The sequence below is a fragment of the Mixophyes fleayi genome, chromosome 7, assembly GCF_038048845.1.
Source record: "Mixophyes fleayi isolate aMixFle1 chromosome 7, aMixFle1.hap1, whole genome shotgun sequence".
NCBI lineage: Eukaryota > Metazoa > Chordata > Amphibia > Anura > Limnodynastidae > Mixophyes > Mixophyes fleayi.
The window spans coordinates 88,455,353-88,477,580 of record NC_134408.1 but is presented as its reverse complement, the minus strand read 5'-3'; the positions used below and the strand labels follow the sequence as shown (position 1 = coordinate 88,477,580).

The following is a 22,228-nucleotide window of genomic DNA, read 5'->3' as shown; positions in this document are numbered from 1 at the left end:
AATATATGAATCTTATTCTTCTTGTCTTACTATGATGGTATCTCGTGCAGCGAAGATGGCTTTGTGTAATATGCTGAGCAGACTCTTAATTAATTGTAAATTTAAATGTATAATTTTATGCATGCAACCCAGCATTTTAACTACATATTTAGATATGTAATTTTACCAGGAACTTCAAATTTTGAGTTTGAAACAGGAAACCCAGAAAATAAAACACTGCTCAAATCCCTCATTGATTGCCACACATAGCATAACATAGCAGAGGTGAGCAAGAAATACCTCTAAATTTCTGCAAAGCCGAGAACAAGAAGGCAGAAAGGAGCCGCCAATTCGGGACTGTCCCTCCTAAATTGGGACTGTTGGAAGGTATGTAAATAGCATGATGCAGTGGCAAAACTACCATTGGTGCGGCAAGTGCTATGCACTGGGGCCCATGGAGATAATGGGGCCTCTGTCATCATCAGGGCCATCTTAACAACATTATGGGCCCCCGGGCAAAGCAGTGCCCCGGGGGCCCCTACATTATATCTATATATATATATATAGATATAGATGTATAGAGATACAGATATAGATATAGAGATAGAGATAGATGTACTTGCTCAGTGACCCTTGAAGGTTTTTTTTGCAGGTTTTTTATTTTGCAGGATTATTTATTCTAATTAAGAGCCCTGCGTATGGGGCCCCCTTGCCCGTGGGGCCCCCGGGCACCTGCCCATCGTGTCCAATGGAAAAGATGGCCCTGGGCATCATGCCTTACTTCTTATTACTTAGCCTATATCACACATTTACCATATTAGGTAAATAAGAAAATGCCATTCCTGAAGTCCGTGTCTGGAAAACCAACTGTCAGATTTATTTTTGTAACTGCCCAAACTCGACACCTCAATATTGCTTCACTGCACAATTACCTGCCCCACTTGTAACACCACACAGTATTTACAAGGTAATATACAGTTTCTTCAACTTGCTGCAGGCTACAGCCCTCAGAGTGCGAGAATTACATGTATGGAAACACTAATTGGCGTTTACTGATTAAGGCAAGCATATCAAACTGAAATAACACAGAGACTTATCGGCTCTTGTGCATGATGCCATCGCTGATATACTGCTAGTCATCTGCCAGAAGGGACCGTGGTGTTCTCAAAGCTTAAAAAGTTTTCAGTGTCAGTTAACTTTCAAAGATATAAGTTTAAATCGAGGTTGTACTACGCAGTTTTTAAGAGGCCAGGCTTCATTCAAAGATTTAGGATTACAATAATTAAGAGGCAATTGATTAATTATCTGCTAAAGAATCACTACACAAAGAGCTTGTTTGTGCCCTGAAATTCTGTCTTGTTTCCGGCCGTAGGGGATAAGGACTGGACTAGTCTGGTTTAAATCAATTTTATTACAGTTAACTTATTATCTATTAAAATCTGGAAACATTGGCATAAATATTTTAGAGTGTTATAATGTGCCCTTTATCATAGAAGCATCTTATGCAGTATATTAGCTATATATCACTGACATAAGTAAACCTTCTTTCTGTCTTTGTCAAATCATTTTTCTTTTGATTCTAGAATGTTGAACTTATGCTGGAAGGATATTCAGAGAAGCCTATGTGTCATGCACTGTGTGAGTTTGGCTTCTATCAGCTTCAGAACATGATATGTGATTCTGCAATCATTTCGATCTGTTATGAATTTGCCACTAAAAACCCACAACTGAAAAGCGAAAGATTAGCAGACAGTAGGAATTTGAACCCTGTTATCCTCACTGTCCTCTGAAACATCAGATTTATGTGACTCCAAGCAGGTTGCAAATAATGTCACATGCCTAATCAGGTCAATTTGTCTAGCAAAACAGATACAACACAATTGGAGGCTCTATTATTGTGAGACTAAGTTCTATGTTACTTGACAAGAGGGACATCAAATAATAAATAAATAATACCAGAAAAAAAATCAGTAAAAAAAGCAGCCAAGCCCTGTATTTTAGCCATCCACCTATCTATGGCAGGTGGTTAGCTTGGTTTGGTTGGAATTTATATCTTAATTTAGGGAATCAATAACTGCTGTGAGTGTACACAACTGTACTTGTTTCCCCTCACTTAATTATCTGCTAGTTACACTGATGGCTTTTCTTATAAAGACTTAATTATACTTAGATACATTGTTTTTCCCTGTATATTTTCTCTTGCTGAATACCAAAGACCAACCATAAAACTCTTCCTCCGAGGGCTGCAACATAAAGATGTTATTCCAATATTAGATTAAACAGCAAAGCAATGAGAAGACCAACCATAAATACAATTAGATTTACATTCATGCGTAATTGAAGAGGACAAAGGCCCCATTGGAAGTGTGGTGTGTGACTCACTCGTATTTTGAGCTGCTAACCATGTTCATATGACACAATCCAAAGGAAAATATTACCTTGCACAATAATACTCTGCTTTATAGAACAGCATTGCCCAGCTACATGGGCTCTGCCATCTCAAATGCGCGCTTGCTTATGGCCTGCAGGCCAGAGACTCTTAGTCAGGTCACTGCAAGAATTGAGAGTTGAGCTAGTGCAACATCTACAAAACTATTATTTGACATAAGCTGCACATTTTGTTTATTCTCGGCATGGAAATGATCTCGAACAAAAAAAAAGAGAATTTCCCACACAGTAAAGAAGCTGCTTCAAAAAACAATTAGGGATATGGCCATGTGTAAAACAGCTTAAACTAAGGGTGACTCACTAAGGTCAGAAGTCATTAAAAGATGCAAAATAAAAAAACGTTGTAGAATTAAAATAAGCACAAAAATATTGATTTGATACGTATAGTACAGGTTGAAAGTCTGAATTTTCTTTGGTTTTCAGAGAAGTTCAGCTTACTCAGACTTTTTTATTTATTTTCTCTTGATCACTGAGAAGGTACCAGGGGCGGACCTAATCTTTATTTTAGGGGCAGGGGCAATTTAGCATAGTCACGCCCCTGCACTCCCCTTCCCCCTTCATTCTGATTGACTGGTCCAGGTTGGCACAGCCCCTCGTTCCAGTTGGCCCCACCCCCTTTGATCAGCGTCTTGGCAATTTAAAAGTTATGCTTGTGCTGCTAGGGGGGGTCAATTGCCTTGATCACCCTTCCCCCTGCCCTCCTTCCCCACCCGGATCCGCCACTGGAAGGTACACATATGGTTAAAAGTTTGGCAGTCAATTATGAAACAAAAAGATTGCAAGTTCAGGTGCTTTTTTTGGTATTGTGTCTACTTTAGGGAACTGTGCATTTATATCTCAAAGAGCAATTTAAGAAGTAAAAAAAGTCAGGTGAATGCATTGTCTACCAATCCATGTGACCTACCTGAGTGACGTTTTATGATTTCTCCCAAAGTCCTGCTCATTAGACACACATTTGGCTATTACATAGTTAATAACAGCATTGGGACATTAGAGCCTCTGTTATTTAAAATATTATATGTATGATTGTTTAGATTTCAAAGTGTTATTCTGTGTGCATAACTGTTTGCTTGCTTTATATTATGCACCTTGATAAAGTAGAACCCAACTGAGGGAGTTATGACACGTTGAACGCAAATCGGGCTTTCATTTAATCCACTTTTTTTTACATCTGAGCATGTGCACAAACCACTATTTTTCGGAACTTGAGCTTTGTGCGTTTGCGCAGAAGTAAAAAGCATATTGTACACCAAAATCGCAAATTGCTTTTAACTCAATATGATCCCCTGAACAGATTAGATAAGCAATTAATAATTGTCATAACCAAGGTGAAGTGTGGGCCTTTTGCATAGAAGAAAAGCTCTAGGATGCAAATTCAGTAATGCCTTCCAGTTTGCAATGTGTTTTATTCCACTTACAAAACAAAATCTCATTTTTGCACATGACATGGCATACCAATAGCTGCAGAATTAACAAATCATCCAGACTAAAAAATTGCAATTGCACTTGTACACTTCATAAATGACCCCCACTCAATTGGGCTAAATATACAAATCACAGTGTTAGCAGGCTTACTATAGGTACTATCGCAATTATAGATAACCAATATGTTTCTTGTGTCTACTTACAGAATACTCTGAACAGTACTTAACAGAGATTATCATTGTAGCTCCCACCTAGCAAATGCTGAGACTGTTTTTGAGTGACCAATAATAGTTTAGTACTTTCAAAAGCATCAACAAAAGTGATGATCATTGTATGCTAACTCCACAAAAAAATGTTTTAATGTATTTTCAACCACAACTAACCGAAGGTGTCCAATTTCTCAGCCCCAACAGTTTATGACCAAATCAGTGCTGTGGGAGTTTGTAACAGAAGAGCTGTGACTAGTTTGTAACACAGATATAATATAATATAAGGTGAATGCTCTCTAAATGACCTAAATGCTGCTCCTATATTGATAGAATGCAAATATGGGAAAGAGAAGTGCTATATAGCAATGCAATAACTACTGGGTTACCGTTGTAGTATATAACATGGATGGCATGAACAATATGTTTATAGCCTTTTGCAGAGTAACTTACCAAAGCTCACGGAAGCCACAGTCCAGGTACAGTCTCACCCTCAAACCTAACTATCTAATCTTACCCTATTTTCCTATAGCCGCTGGTATTCGGGCTCTACACTGCGAGTTCGTGGCTTCTCTCAGTAGGGATGTTACAACGGTAACCCAGTAGTTATTGCATTGCTATATTGCGCTCCTCTTTCCCATATTTGTGACTAGTTTGTAACTGGATGGAACTGTGTCTCTGAGCAATCTGCGTATGTGTACAAACTAACACTGTTCTGTTTGCACTGTCCCTTCTACAACAGTGGACAAGAAGCCGTTACATCTCTCACATGGTTGATTTCTTCCTTACTTTGGAGGCCCCTTGAGATTTTAGTTAAAAAAATTGATTTCTCTTTTTTTTGTTGAGTTAGCCTTCAACTCCTATAACCCTTTGCTGTTTTTGCTAACATATGAAAACTTCTACCAAATTACTGGTGCTGTAAATCTACAAGTCCATTTTCTCTATATTAAGTAGTAAACACCAATGATGGTCACATGATCTTTGCAAAGAAAGAAATCCTCCAGGTCTCTTTCAGGAGTCTAAAGATTAAGAGTCGTTTATGTAGATTATGAGCTGCCTTACCGTGTGCTTGAGCCGCAGATGAGTGAGAATAACCCAGGGCCAGAAGAGCCGTCTCTACTAACTGATTGAAAAGCACATCTCTCCGCACCAGCACAAACTCAGCATGCTCTTCCCGGTTGTCCATCTGTTCCACCACACAGAAAACAGGAAGCATGAGACCTGAGAAGAAAAGTGGAGAAATGCATAAAGAGTGTTGCTTAGAATGCTATACCCTTACATAAACATTTACAGGTTCACTGCTTTTGCATATTACTATACCTAGCAGGAAACAGAAGAAAATAAAAGGTTTTACCCTTTGGGAAATTTGTATTTCTTTGAGAGCCCTTAAATTTGCATTTATTTTTTTCAAACAACATATACTTTTGATACTAGACCTTCCTTATAAAGATACAACACTTCCTCTCCGCCATACTATTTCAGGCTTATTTAACAAGGTAAAAAATGCCATAAGCTATAGCATGCAATCAGATGTTTGTTCTCATTTTATGAAGTGTACTGGAAAAGTAACAACTACAATGTGATTGGTGCCCTTTCTGAATAGTACTACATCTTACATCTAGTAACAGCATCTTACAAGAACCAAGAGAAATACACTATCTATTTCTGGTATGTCTAGTTACAGTGATAGCTATGAGAAAGTTCATAAGAAACAGTCACAGTAGATATCATATAGGAAATGTAAGCTGTGAGTAGGAATCATAGTTGCTTAATCTCCCAAAATGTCCGGGAGACTCGTGAATTGTGTAAGACTTCCTGGTCCCTAGAGAGACCAGGCAATCCTCCCAGAGAGCTCTTACCTGCTGCAAGGCAAGAGGGGACAATTGCATCATGAAGGGCCAGGATAGCAGTAATGCTGCACTCTACTTACTTCATTAAAATCACTCTTTTCGTTTAGTATAGGAATAATTTCTTATTTTAAACTTATAACCATGCATTCAATTAGGTGCAAACTATTTCCATTTATATATTGTATACAGATGAGAGTGGGGGTTAGAAACATGGAGGGAATGCTGGCAGTTTTAAAAGGCAGCACAAAAAAAATATATCTGGGATTGTTTGTTATGCTAATGTATTAGCTTAATGACATTATACACTTAGTCTCATACTTTTTTCCCTTCCTCAATCAATACCAATATGTGACAGATTTCGGATTATCATAGAATTTAACACACATGCACTGTCATTGTCTATATTGTAATAAGGTCAGGGCTCCTGTAATGTTGAAATGGAAAACCCATGCATACCTACCAACTTTGAAGTCAAACCAATACAGTGCACAAAAGGGTGTGTGTGGCTATGTCTCAATCGGGGCACGACCCAACTCCCTGAAGCATGCCTAGCACTTCTTAATCCTAAAAAGTTGCATGCATTGCTGCACGCACCACTGGCAGGGTCATACCTCCCATTATTCAGAGCAAAGGTGCAGACTGTCGGGATGGACAGACAGACCTCTAAAATCGGGACTGTCCTGCCTAAATTGGGACACCCATATGATCTGTTGTTAAAGACATTAAATCCACCCCACACTTCCCTTTGCATCGCAAATAAGGTAAAAGAAGTTATAAGAGTCTAATTCCTTTGTCCCGTTAATTTGGGATTACCATTATTTTAAATTAGGTAAAAATAATTATTTCTGGATGGAAACACATTGAAGCTAGATTTACTAAGCTGCGGGTTTGAAAAAGTGGGGATGTTGCCTATAGCAACCAATCAGATTCTAGCTTTCATTTATTTAGTACTTTCTACAAAATGACAGCTAGAATCTGATTGGTTGCTATAGGCAACATCCCCACTTTTTCAAACCCGCAGCTTAGAAAATCTAGCCCTGAGTGTCAAGGGAAAATTGGGACAAATGAGAGCCCTATATAAGTTGATTCTCTCTTCATATAGGTAACTGAAGAGAGGTAGAGACTTTATAGTTTAGATGAGACTTTATACAAAGTGAATAAAACTTTCCAGCGTTTAAAAGCCACTATAACATCTCCTTGTCCTTCTTCTCATCAGCCTGGTTCTCACAGACTATGCGTGTCATGGCTGTTTATTTTTTTATATGCAAGCTATGCCCATTTTATTTCTCCTACATAACATAGGAAAGAATAGGAAGATTCTGCATGGCGATGTCTGGATCTTATTAATGCGTCTCCTCCATGTCTCAGCCTTTTGCTAATAAATCATCTTTTTATATGGACATTTTATTTTCATCTGCAGGAAAGTCATTAGCTGAAAAATAGATGTTACAACCACTTGGCTGCCAGCAAGACTTCCAATGTGCCGCCGACCCCTTTGGCAGCAAAGGAGTTAAGAAACCTATCATCTTTAATATGGAATTAGAGCTGATTTAGTCTTAAATTGATGCCTTGTCCCTAAGAATGAAAGCATCATTGTTACTTGTTTTTATTTCATTTTAGTGTTGTTTCATGGTGGCCATATTTACTAGCCAAAAACACATATGGGAACTTCTTTTAACATTTTACCCATTATGCCGACTATTTAAATAAATTGGGCAACTTTAGAAAAATAAGCGTTTGCATTTTATATAATGGTTACTTGTTTGCAAAGATCCACAGCATTGATACCTGAGGTTCAGCATTAAAATCATGTAGAAACAGTCTTGGTCCAAAGTGGTTTGGTGCCAAATTGCATAGTAAGCTGAATATATACTAAATAAACCATAATGTGTAGGCATCTGACCCATCTAGTGGGCATATGGCCTGTAGGAAACTTTAGATGATTACCTACATACAATGGAGGGAACCATTTTCTGGGTTGAATCAATATTCATGAGAACTCAGCCTATCAATTCATTAGAAATCATACTTACCTAAGTTTCATACCTACCTTCCAGGAGAAGGTATATAAAGTGGCTGTGTGCGAGCCTGGATTATGCAAATTGCACCAAGTGGGCGGGACAATGTGTATGATGACACAAATTACATCATCACACCTCTCATTATTAGGTGGATGGGCTGTAATAGCACAATGTGCATCATTATGAAACATCCCAGCTCATTTCAGAGGTCAGTGAGTGGCATTCAGAGACAATTGCCTATTCCTCCGGGAGAACAGGAGTCTCCCAGACATTCCGGGTGTGTAGGCAACTATACTAGAATTTAGTGCCTCATGTGTATTGGTAATGCTTCATGAAGGTCTTCGATGTTGCCACCAGTTCCTAGTGAATTGTCAAAATAACACCCTCCTGCGTGTAAGTACGGAACAGGTGGTCTTTTGAATCTACTTTCTTCTCAAAGGAGACACATGTGTCACAAATCTGTATTTATCGCATATGCTACAACTTTTTTTTATTTTACCTGAAATTATATGAAACTAGTTGTAAATTTACGGACATTTACTTCTGAAAAATGACAAAAGAAGTATATAACTGCATAGACAGATACACCTTCTGTGTATAGATGTTAGTAAATAGATGGATACAGGTAGACATAGATAAAATGTAGCACTGATCAGTGGCGGATCCAGGGGGGGTGGGGGGCGATCGGGGCAATCGCCCCCCCTAGCAGACACTTGCTGCCGACGACTGCACAGTATGTGCAGGTCCGTCCAGCCGTGACAGGCAGGGACAGTGTGCTGCCCGGCTGCTCTGATTGTGTTTAAAACACAATCAGAGCAGCCGGGCAGCACACTGTCCCTGCCTGTCACGGCTGGACGGACCTGCACATAGTATGCAGCTGTCAGCAACCTAAGATGTTAGAAAGGGGCGGGGCCTAAATCCCCCCCCCCCCATCTCGCCCCGGGTACAGCATTTTTCTAGATCCGCCCCTGGCACTAATAGGCCTAGGGTCATGTAAACTTTGCTTCACAGACTTTGACAATGTTATCTGAGACAATACTCCTAGAGCTAGAGACTATCACGTGCACTACCCATGGGTGAATTTTAAAGCTGCAAACTCACATAGAAGGGTTTTTTTCTACTTAAAATGGCAAGTTCAGTACGTTTTAAGCTTGCATCTGAGTCACTGTTATTAGCTATCCTTCTACAAATTTTTACCTCCTTTTCAAAAGCTCTCTGGTTGCAAACAATTTAGGTACCAAAGGGTCACAGCTCTCAGCAGAGTGGGAGAAGGAGGAGGATGATGTCACAGTGAAAACAGAGCTGAGATGGGAGTGCAAATGCTTCTCTGCTCTTTACAGCAGGTGCCATGTGACTGTTGGTGCCATGGCAATCCATGTTACTGCACAAAATCTGAACAATTATCAATCAATAAGCAGAACTCTAAAGACACAAACCAGTGGAAAAAGGTATTTACCAAGCTTTTTAGCTTTTTATTTATAGCCTGCTACATTGATTTCTGTTAAAAATATTTTCATGGGATTGCCGCTCTAACTTTGTACCATCAGAATGAAAAAAGATAATGACAACTATTACCTCTCTATTCCAGATCGGCTTTATTGAACACTATAGTGCCTGTAAAGAGCTAACATAGAACACAATAGGGGGGGTTAATTTACAGTTGCAGAAGTGGTTAATGACTTAAACTAGAAAGCAAGACTGCTGCATTCAAACCCTAAAACATCAGCTTCTGGATGAATTAGTGGTACTAATATTGGGAAGAGGTAGCTGATGAATGGCATGAGCTAACAAGTAATGTAATGGAAGAAAAACATGCTATAGAACTAGAGAAAGTCAACTTCTCCTTGTCCAGTGTAAAACACTCAATCATCACATTAGATGGAGATGTGACTCGTATTACAAACTTGCACATATTATTTGCCTCTACTAATGACATATTCTGATGTTCCTATAACATCCACAATTTACAGCACGCTTATGTTACATGATCATTCATTCTCACCTTGCTTAACCCCTCAGGGAATGTTTCCACTGCTCTTGTTAAACTGGATATCTATGTACTACAATCCCTTTCTCACCTGGAGTAATGTTTATAATGAATCCTCCACTGCAGCTGTAAATCTCAAAAAATTATATGGTTGCCAGCTTGGTTCCACATGGAAATAGGAGCAGATCAAAGCAGAGTTAAAAAAAAGGTATGAAGTCAGACCAGGTGTTAACCTGTGGAAACTCATAGGAAAATCTACCTAAGTGACAGAAATAGAATCTCACCCAATCCTGAAGGACATCCAGGGCACGGGCCCTCTAACCAGCTATAAAAGCCATTGCAGCATACAAACCATCCCCATCCTGGAAGTACAGGGAAGTATAGTTTCTCTATAGTATAAGGACGTTAAGTCCAGCACCTAAATATGGGCAATTCTGCCCTGATCAGGTGTGACCAAGTTATACCCAGAATTAATAGATCAGTGATAGTGTTGAACAACAATAAATGTGGATAGCACAGGCCTATACATTAGCATAGCTAGATACACTTCCTATGTTGTATGTAAGGTTCATATTTTGGTTGTAAACTTATAGACTGGAACATGCAACACTCTCAGCCATATGTTTATGTTCCAGTCTAATTAACTAATTTGACCTGCTATCTAAATGATATTTTGCAGAACCCAATGTGAATAAATCAGCACTATCCTTGTCACTTTGTAAATGCATACCTCTCAACATGTCTATCCCGACAGTGGGAAAGCGGGCGTGGTCACATCGAAAAGGGTGTGTGGCCATGGCATGATGGGGTATTGCCACGCCCCAGCACGTTGCTTACGATTTAAAGCACTAGGATGCCCATTGCATATGTCTCTTCTCCCAAAAGTCCAACACATGGAACAGACATGTCTCCTTGCTGGACAGAGCCTAAAAATCTGGTCTGTCCCAACAAACTCAGGACAGTTGGAAAGTAGTTAAATGGCAGTCATGCATTAAAATAAAAAAATACCCCCATCTGACCTTAGGCCAGAGGTGCTCAAACTCAATCCTTTAAAGCTACAAACAGTTCATGTTTTTAGGATTTCTTTAATCATGCACAGGTGAGTTCATCTATTTTTCTGGTTCAGTAATTATCCCACCGGTTTCTACAAAAAGAAATCCTGAAAACATGACCTGTTGGTAGCTCTTGAGGACTGAGTTTGAGAACCACTGCCAATTTGACAGCAGATAAGACTTAGGGCTAGATTTACTAAGCTGCGGGTTTGAAAAAGTGGGGATGTTGCCTATAGCAACCAATCAGATTCTAGCTGTCATTTTGTAGAAAGTACTAAATAAATGAAAGCTAGAATCTGATTGGTTGCTATAGGCAACATCCCCACTTTTTAAAACCCGCAGCTTAGTAAATCTAGCCCTTTAAGTGAGATATTATCACCAGCAACGTGCAACACGAATACTGAACCAAAGCAAAATCTGATTGAAAGAAATGTCCAAGTAACAATGGAAGGGCACAGTTCTGTCTGTAAATATATTGCTAGTTCAGTGTCATGTGAAGCTACGTTCCTTTTAATGGTAATCTAAACTTCATTGGTCTTTCCCTCTCAAACTTAAACTTCCAGAACATTTCCCAACTACTGTTTTGTTTCTTAAGAATTTGTGCAACTGATGACAGAATAAAAATAACTGTAGACTTTACAGGTCTATGTCACAATGTTCTACTGTCACAAGCGAATGAATTTAAGCAACTGAATCCTAAGGTTTTGTTCAGCATATTTTATATACGTCATTACAATGGGGGGGGTATATGTTCCCAGAATGGATGGTCATTTATGGCTGCACAGCATTGTGCAAATTCAGTGCTTCTCCACCAACTTCTGCACTATTGCACCTCTTCTCTTCGGTTACATGGCTTTAAACACCCATTGTGTCTTGTGGTCTGTGACTCTTCTGTCTCCAGGTTTGCAAGGTTAAGGCAGTCCAGACAATGCATTGCCTATTGGGATATAGAGATCCGGATATCCGGATCTCTTCTGTTATTATAATGACTGATGTTGTTTGCAAATAGAACTTGTGTAGTTTGCACTATCAAATCCATTGTTATATTTTTGCCTTAGCACATAAAGAGCCATTGTGCTGCAGAAATACATATTTGGTGGTGTAGAAAGAGATGCAAGTACAAAAGCAGTCACATGCAACCCATTGTCGAAAAAGACATCTTTTGCATTTGCGTTGCACATTTTTTTTATTGTACATGAACCCAAAATATGTTTATTTTACCTAAGTTTATTGACATAATTGTTAAAATCATTGTTTATATTTGTAATGTAATATTACATACCTTGGAAATGAGTTATGTAAATGCTGCATCATTGTGATGTTTCAGCACACATATAGTTGACACAAGGATACAGTATTATGCTCTTTTCGTCACTGGCGACATAGATACTAGTAATCACTCATAAGCAGACAACTGAATTATACACTGTGTTTATCCAAATTAATAACAGAAGACATTGCATAATCCTTATGATTATCCTACATTATAATTGAAAAAAGAGGAAACACTTTATCATTTAAAAACACATATTATTTGGAGGTGAAAATATAACTTATAAAGTATTTAAGTGAGCAACATCTCAAATTGCATCTTTTAGCTAAGTCTGTTGAAAGTAGATACAAACACTAATACATTATCCTATAACAAGGGATAAACATGGCCGCCAGAACAGGTCTTTGAAAGAACAACGGTTTGGGTATGTGCCAGCCACATTCCATGGGCACATTAACAAGTAAGAGATCCTGAACAATGCCTATTCTGTTCTGCAGTGTGTGGTCCCCATCTCCCAATTTGCAGATGTTTGCTATTAACATATACCCAAATGAAACTACATTGGTACATCCCTTTACTGGCGCAAAATAACTGTGCAAGTCATAAAAAAAAGGATTATCTCTGGGATAAATAAAGTGCCTACAAGAGCTTAGGACACGGTTACACGTAAATGACCGTGTGGTTGCGTGATTTGTAAACAGACCACCCAATTTATTGGTGAGATTGTAAGGAGTTATGGCTGAAGGAAAAACACTGTCAACTTGTTGCTTGCTGTGAGTGCTTCTAATACCATTATAGTGCAATATACAGTTTATATATTGACATACAGTATAGATAAGCAAACTACTACATTTCTTAGTTAGAAAAGTCAACATTACTCTTGAAAACAATCCTTTGACCGAATTGTAACTATAACAGTACAATAAACAGATGTGCATTGAAACTATGGCAGGATAATGGTCCTTAGGGATATTGGTTAGACATCAAATATTACCAGATTACTACTGATGTTCAATGAAATATTTAGAAATGTATTTGCTTCATGCTACAAGTTCCTCGTTTGCTTGCTTTATTCATTACAAACATTAAGGTGGATTAGTTCAATTGTTTCATTTGTGTGGTAAACATTTGGAGAAGAGAAGGAACAGCTCACTATGTAGGTTATGTACTAAAGTTCTAATATTTTATCCATTTTGGCAAGTCTGTGTTCAGCCAATAAGATTATTTTACTGACTGCTGTATGCAAACACATTTCCGGCAAGTTGGGTAAAAAATCTCAAAAACACAAATAGGTTTTAAATAAAATAAGATTGGGTAATACAATGAATTTACCCTTCTTTACAAAGCCTGAGAAATTTCGAGGCACATATTTATAGCATTGTTTTCTGCTATTGCCTTGAACACAGCCCATTAATTCACAAGTAACTAGTTCACAAGTAACTAGTGACATCACTGGGGTACAAAGTACCTGAGTGATCGCAACAGGTGTCAATGGTTCTGCAAAGCAGCCTCTTCTGCAATAATAGATCTGCTTTTTAATGGATCATATTATGAAAGGCTGGTTTTCAAAGACCTGCTTGAATGCACTTTGTATGCCAAACATCATTCCAGCTAAGGGCATTAAATACTACTATATTTTATCATACAATCAGCTTAGAGAACGGCTTCTGTAAAATGCTAACAGATGCAACTTTATCTATCTATCTATCTATCTATCTATCTATCTATCTATCTATCTATCTATCTATCTCTCCTCTCTCTCTCTCTGTATATATATATATATATATATATATATATATATATATATATATATATATATATTCATGTGTAGCACTTTCTTTCTCCTGAAAAACCAGAGCAGGGTCTGTACTTTTCAAGTCCATTTTACATAATGAATGTGATGCATCAGGTCAATTTTAACTCATTTGGCAGCAATTAGAGGAGTACATGTTTAATTGATTGTCATTATGAGACAAAACAACAACTGGACATATTGTAGGAGGGCCTGGTTTCATTATGAAACTGATCATATCCCAGTATCTTCACCAGGATAAAGCACAGACCAGAAAATAAGAATGTTCATTCACCAATGCGTTGTTCACAAAGGCTTCTAAGTATTCTAACACACACTAAGTTTATCTCATTTACAAAGTTACTGGGCTAAGTAAGGTCAAAAACAATTATTAATATTACAACAAAGCATTATAATTCTGCTTGGGACGGTAAGTATTCCTCTAAGGTGCATTTTAGTCAAAGCTTCTAAATCTGGTAAAATGAATTCTGCAGTGTTGTGGTTGGTGTGGAACAAAAGCCAAAATCTGCCGGCAAAATGTAAAACATGTTAAATTTTAAAAATGTTGCTTATTTCTGCACACAGCCTACATTCCCTCACATAGGCAAGTAATGGGCATACCTAGTAACCATTAATGAAGTTACCATGACTTAGGCTACTCATTGTTAATGGGGAAGGAATTAGCTATCTTCGAATGGACCTTTACAGTTATCTTTACCAAGGTTTTGTACCTCTCTGCTTTGCTTAGACTTAGGGCTAGATTTACTAAGCTGCGGGTTTGAAAAAGTGGGGATGTTGCCTATAGCAACCAATCAGATTCTAGCTTTCATGTACTTAGTACCTTCTACAAAATGATAGCTAGAATCTGATTGGTTGCTATAGGCAACATCCCCACTTTTTCAAACCCGCAGCTTAGTAAATCTAGTCCTTAGTGTTGGTCCCTCTATAGGGTTTTCTCAGTACACAAACAATGGCATATCAAACTATATGGTGCAGACAAACTAATAGAAGACCAATATCCTATATCAGGAAAACCTCTAGAGCCCCTTTATCATTCACCAATGGGAAGTATGTTGTTGCTGTCTTTATCTGCATAATGTTATACAACTGAATCAAAAATAGGTACAATTTGAAAGGAAAGAGGAATAGGGAGGTTTGAACCCAAAAGAGGGACTGTTGGTAGGTATGCTAAGGCATATGGACAGCATGGTGGCTAAGTAGTTAGCACTTCTGCCTCACAGCACTGGGGTCTTGAGTTCAATTCCCAACCATGGCCTTATCTGTGTGGAGTTTGTATGTTCTCCCCATGTTTGTGTGGGTTTCCTCCAGGTGCTCCGGTTTCCTCCCACACTCCAAAAACATACAGGTAGGTTAATTGGCCGCTTTCAAAATTGACACTAGTCTCTCTCTGCCTGTGTGTGTGTGTGTGTGTGTTAGGGAATTTAGAGTGTAAGCTCCAATGGGGCAGGGACTGATGTGAGTGAGTTCTCTGTACAGTGCTGCGAAATCAGTGGCGCTATATAAATAAATGGTGATGATGATGATGATGATGATAGTTGCCTACTCTCCCGGAACATCCAGGAAACGCCCAAATTTTTGGAAGCTCTCCCAGACTCCCAGGAAAGCAGGGTGGGGGTGGGACTAATCGTGCATCATGGCCCGTACCCTGCTATAATAGGCTAAAATTGGTATTGTATAACACAATTAATGTGGTCATGTCCCCAAGACACAGCCAACTTTGGAGATCTCCCAGAAGGGTGATTTCCAAAATTGGCAAGTATGTGCTAAGGCAATACCCTTAGGCTATCTCTAAATTATTTAGTGATAAACAGCTGCTCTTACACTGACAGACATTGTCACACCAATAGTTATCATATTCTGAAGATTACATATAGGTTAATATACCATTTGCCAATTTTTATTAAGGTTATTAGAAGTCAGCAAGCAACTCCATGATCATATGAAGACAAGGAGTTGCAAGTCAAGGGATTTGCGTTCAGTTATATTCATAGAATTACAGTAAATGGTGTGCTGTGACTTATAATACTCAGGATTTTACAATATAAAATCACAAAGTATGATATCTGAAAACATAATTTTACAGAAGTTTTATATATGCATTAATTTCACTCTTGTATTACAAATTGCTATAGACAATTGTGTCATTATAACCATTCAAACCATTAATAGTATTACCATGTTTTAAACTAAAAAAATCAACAACAGTTGACATCCATAAAAAGTGAATTATTAGTTGTGATTCTTGTGAAAAAACGCATGAAGCATCAAAAGATCTATGGATATTTACAAATATAATAGAATACACATCAAAACTAAAAGTTAAAGGAAAGTTCCACTTAATGTAACCTATCTATAACCATTTTTTATTTACACTTTCTGGTAGCTCTGAGATTTCCGCCATTATCGGGAGGGGAGGAGCCTGTTTTCATGTCAGTACCCTGGCTGAGCAATAAGAACTTCAGTGGTCCAGGGAACGTAAATCCAATTTCGTCTTTTAGATAAACTGATTCAATGTCAATAAAAACTTACATTTTTGTGTTGTGTGGAGCTCAAATGCCCCTGTTGTCTGGATTATGTTTATTTGCTGGTGTTGTGTCCTGACAGAGCTTCCATATAACTACAGAGCAATCCAACTACAAAAGAGTTAATGTAATACATAACAACCAGACCTTGCATATAAACACACCCCTGTGCCCTGGTGCTATCAGCTACAAAGAACCTTTTCATTATAAGATAGTTATTATTTATAAGACAATTATTATTTATTCTCTAGAGGTGTAATCGGTAGTTTCTAAATAAAGGGACTAAATGCAGCAAATAACACAAAGAAATAATGCCACAAGTCTGTTAAGTGCAAATTAATATTATCCACCTTTATTATTGTAAATTTTGTAATAAAAATATACTTTAAAAACAAACTAAAAAAATAAAAAACATGTTGTAAAAGACAAACAAATATGCTGTTTCAAAATGGCTGAAAATAGACTGAAATGCACTGGAAGAACATGTGGCAATAACTGTGTTAAAAATATTTCAATGTTGCTGATTTATATGAAATAAAGGTGAGGCAAGAAAGACTATGGACAGGGGCGGATTGGTCATAGGCCCTACTGAGAATTTTCCAGGTAGGCCGATGACCGAATGTGGCCGCCCGTGTGCCGCTTGACAGCTTTTTTTTTTTTTTTAATCCATACTTTTTTTTTAAAACAAGGAAGATGGCTGGCCCCTTTCCCCAAGACCAGCCACCGTCCTCCTAGTGGCCGCGGATCTGTCCCTCCCTCCCCTCTCTGTGTGGCCTATCCTGTTAGAGCTAAATATCATATGGGACCTGCACTATATGACAGGTGCCGTCCCATGTGAGCAGAGCAGAAAGAGTGGCTGGAAGCGGATGACAGGTGAGTGTGAGGAGGTGGGGCGCTGATGTCAGTGCTGTGTGTGAAGAGGGGGCGGACTGATGTCAGTGCTGTGTGTGACCTGGGGGGGGGGGGGGTTGATGTCAGTGCTGTGTGTGTGTGATGACAAGGGGGCATGTGGCAATGTAATGTCATCATCATCATCATTTATATAGCGCCACTAATTCCGCAGCTCTGTACGGAGAACTCATTCACATCAGTCCCTGCCCCATTGGAGCATACACTCTAAATTCCCTCATATACACCAACACACACACACACACACACACACACACAGAGGGAGAGACTACGGCAATTTTGATAGCAGCCAATTAACCTACCAGTAAGTTTTTTTGGAGTGTGGGAGGAAACCGGAGCACCCGGAGGAAACCCACGCAAACACAGGGAGAACATACAAACTCCACACTGATAAGGTAGTGGTCGCAAATCGAACTCATGACCCCAGTGTTGTGAGGCAGAAATGCTAACCACTAAGCCACTGTGTAATGTGTGTGTGTGTGTGTGTGTGTGTGTGTGATGGCAAGGGGGCGTGTGGCAATGTAATGTGTGTGTGTGATGGCAAGGAGACGTGTAGTAATGTGTCTGTGAGGGCAGGAGGGTTTGTGGCAATGTAATGTGGGTGTGAGGTAGGTGGTGGATAATAGGTGCTATTTTGTTTGTGGGGTGATGGTGGGGTAATTTAATTTAATAGTGGGGCCTATTAATTTAAGATGGGGTGGTTTGGGGGCTATTAATTGAATGTTGGGATGAGTTTGGGGGAGAATGAGGTCTATTTATTAAATGTGAAAATTAATTATTTAATGGCAGTGATGGTTGCGGGAAGTAGGTATATTTTTACACGTAAATGCTATTAATTTATTGCCGGGGGGGGGGGGGGCGGTCTCTACTGTAATTTGGGTGGGAGGTAGTCTATTAATTTAAAGGTGGACTGCGGGTTGGAACTAATTATTTAATGGTAGATGCTATTAATTTATTTGTGGGGTGATGATGGGGCTATTTAATTTATTAATGGGGCCTATTAATTAAAGTTGAGGTGATAGGGCCTTTAATTTAATGGTGGGGTGGTTTGGGGCTATTAATTGAATGTGAGGATGAGTTTGGGAAGTAGCGCTATTTACTAAATGTGAATATGAATTATTTAATGCCTGGATAGTTGTGGGAAATGGTTATATTTATTAAATGTAAATGCTATTAATTTATTGCTGGGGCTCTTGGAGGGAGGTTTAGTTGCTAAATTTAGTTGCTCATATTGTCCTACTTACTATGTAATAGTCAAAGTGTACCCATCATTTGTACACAGAGGAGGCAGCCATTATGTGGGTGAACCAATAATCATACCACCCGATTTCAGTCCTGATTTAGGGCTCTGTCCCGCCCAGGGACATGTTTGTCCCATGGGTGGGAATGTTGGGGGAAGGGTGATATGTAATGGGCAGTCTAGCACTTTACAGGCCTCTAGTGGCATAGTCAACTTTGTACTAATCCCGCCTCCTTTTGTGTTTGCCCTGCCTACAGTTGATATGGTCCCGCCCACATAAGGCCACTTCAAGAAATTTTTCCAGGGCCACTTTAAGTTCCCAATCCGCCCCTGCCTATAGACCATAATAAGTATCTATCAGATAACCTCTGACACGTGTCGTCAAATAGTAAGCAAGGGAACCACCCTGGAAGCAATATTCTTACGTACTGCAAAACATACAGGCATTAATGATCATCTGTTGTCATTTACAGAAGGCCATTATTTATTACTATTTAACAATTACTGTCTACCACCTCTACTGAGCTGCCTCAGTGTATCAGCCTAAAGATACAAAAGTACAAGTGCAGAATGTGCTGTAGTTATATAATAGCATGGCTTAGTAAGTGTAACAAAGTTACAGATTTAGATTTCTGCTTAGTAAAGATCAATAGAACCACTATCACACTTCACAGTTGATTGCTACTCATCCGAGGAGTAGTTTACTAAACCATTAAGTGGAAACCATTCAGCGGGTTGCGTCATTGCTAAGGAAGAAACCCTGCAATGGTGCATTTTTATATATATACCAGATTTTAGAACACAATTTCAGTTTATTTGCTCTAATGCTGCAGTTCCGTAAGAGAAGTTATTGATTTTTATAGGAAATTGGTGATTCACTATATATAGTCCTTTAGTTAGAGAACCCAGTAGTTTGTTCAAACTTAAAGGACTACTTAACCTAAAATATAAGCTGGCTTATAAAACAGGGCTAATTATAACATTCACAAATATTCATGGTAGAGGTTTCAGGAGCTTATCGGAAGGGGAGAAATTTGAGATAAAGTGATCATGCGAGGAGACATTTTCCTACATTTCCTGACAGCAATCCCACTGAAGGACACAGACAATCAGTCACTGTATGCATTTTTGTAGAAAATGTCTGACAACAAACATCAATAGTGTGTACTTAACTACACAAATAGTGTAGTATGTATGTAAATAACATGTGGCAAGTTCTCAAGTTCTATCAAGGGATGGGAACCTTTACATATATATGTTCGAATGTTTTTGGTAAATCATTCAGATAAACCATCTAATGTTTAGTGGTCCTATAAGACTATGACTTCCATATCAACGGGTTACTGGTTACCATGGCATATGGAATACTGTATCATACATGCAGACAGTTTTGTAAATTAATATTTCTTATTGTACCATAAAAAACATCTCGAGCAAGAGTGAACTCTGGGACTACAACTTTAGTTGGACTGTAGATGCCCCCAGCTGATGGGGGCTTAGTGGTTAGCAACTCTACCTCACAGTACTGGGGTCATGAGTTCAATTCCCGACCATCACCTTATCTATGTGGAGTTTGTATGTTCTCCCCGTGTTTGCGTGTGCTTCCTCCGGGTGTTACGGTTTCCTCCCACACACCAAAAACATACTGTAGGTTAGTTGGCTGCTATCAAATTTACCCTGATCTGTGTGTGTGTGTATGTGTGTGTGTGTATGTGTGTGTGTGTGTGTGTGTGTGTGTGTATGTGTGTGTGTGTGTGTGTGTGTGTGTGTGTGTTAGAGAATTTAGACTGTGAGCTTCAATGGGGCACGGACTGATATGAGTGTGTTCTCTGTGCAGCGATGTGGAATTAGTGGCGCTATATAAATATATGATGATGATGATGATGATGGTGGTGGGATAATACCTGCCTTAGTTGATGATTTGTAGATTGAAAATAGTTGCTCAACCCACAAATTGTTCACTAGTGCTGAAGAGCTTAAGTAGCATGAAGCTGTACCTGCACTCGGCAATTACATTACTTGCGTCAGCAGCACATATGGACTGTGTTTGCTTGTAGTTTTGGAAGAACAGTTTCCTTCCTAGAAATTTATTCTCACTAAACAATTGCATAGTTTACTCTGAAAATTGTAAAATGTTACAGTGCAGGAATATTTCTCCTTCACGCTACTGAACATCTGAAATTGTTGTCTGTAATATTTTATTTTATGTACATCGATCACACCCTAGACGTGGATAAATAAAGTTGTGATGAGAGGCAGTAAAACACAGGAATGCTGCACAAAGCTGACTTCTACCTACCACGTCTATGTACCACTGAAACATGGTTCACCTGCTTCTATGTAAATAATTATATTATTTGTAGACATTTATTATTATTTAATGTATTTGTAGAAATGTATTTATATATATTCCCAGCAGTAATAAAACAAGACAGAGTATTAACAGACAGACAAATAGGTAAGGGGACTCTGCTCGTCAAGCTTACCATCTATAGGTATCTTTAAGGTAGAACCTTGTTACATCTAGGCCAAGGTGGTTTAACTTCTCCATGTGTAACAGTACTAAAAATAAAAGTGACGGTTCAGTCTACTTTTACTACTTTATTATATTTTAAACAGCTATTACTTTCAAAGTATCTCAGTATTTCAATGAGTTACTTCAATTGCTTCAGAAAAATACATGAAAACAAGTACAATTTGAAGAAAGAAAAATGTGAAGACAAAAAATGGGTTAAAATCTGAAGAGAATGTGTTGAATTCTGGTAGATTTCAACATTACTCTAAGACAAACTGCACAGTTGAGAAGGACGGAGCTGTTAACTTGCTGACTACACTAAATTACAGATTCCCTACAGAGTCTTATTGTCCTGTAGGTCAAACACAGCTTGATCTCTGACTATGTATGTTCTAGGATATCCCAAAAGAGCCATCACTATAAAAACAGAAGCTGTTTTATTTAACACACACAAACATAAGAACCTAATGACTTATACGATTCATCACTTAGCATTATGCTGCTGGTCATCCATGGGTTAAAATTCAGGCGAATGTAGTTCTGAACTGTATACTGCATGGGAGTAGCCCACTGATTTCACTTAATGCAAACATCATATTCAGCAAAATGTATTTCTTTTGTAACTAAATATGTTGTTTTGTTAATAACAAGCTAGACTATGAAAAACCTCAGAATAAGACACAAGGACTTTTTCGGTAACATTAAAGGGTTCTATTTTCAACCTTTTTAACTGAATTTGAAGTATAGGATTTGTAGACAGATAATAACTACTCAGCCCACCTACGTTGTTAACAGGGAAATAGAGGGACATATATATATATATATATATATATATATATATATATGCTTTATAGGTCACAATATAGAGCTTTGTGGAGGGAAATGGTATAAAAAAAGCCACAATAAACAAAGTAGGAATGTAATTATATTGTCATATCATAAACAGTTCTAGATAGTCGCCACTCCCAGCTCCAAAATAAGAACACAC

At 38.4% G+C, this 22,228-nt stretch overlaps 1 protein-coding gene across 4 annotated transcripts in view; it reads right to left on the bottom strand.

Moving 5' to 3' along the window:
* Positions 1-22,228, bottom strand: part of SATB2 (SATB homeobox 2) — a 150,461-nt gene that overhangs the window by 107,711 nt on the left and 20,522 nt on the right. For all 4 annotated transcript variants that reach the window (XM_075180075.1, XM_075180078.1, XM_075180074.1 and 1 more), the window contains one exon: positions 5,121-5,279. In XM_075180075.1, the coding sequence (XP_075036176.1) occupies positions 5,121-5,279 (159 nt within the window). The remainder of the gene's footprint in view (positions 1-5,120; positions 5,280-22,228) is intronic.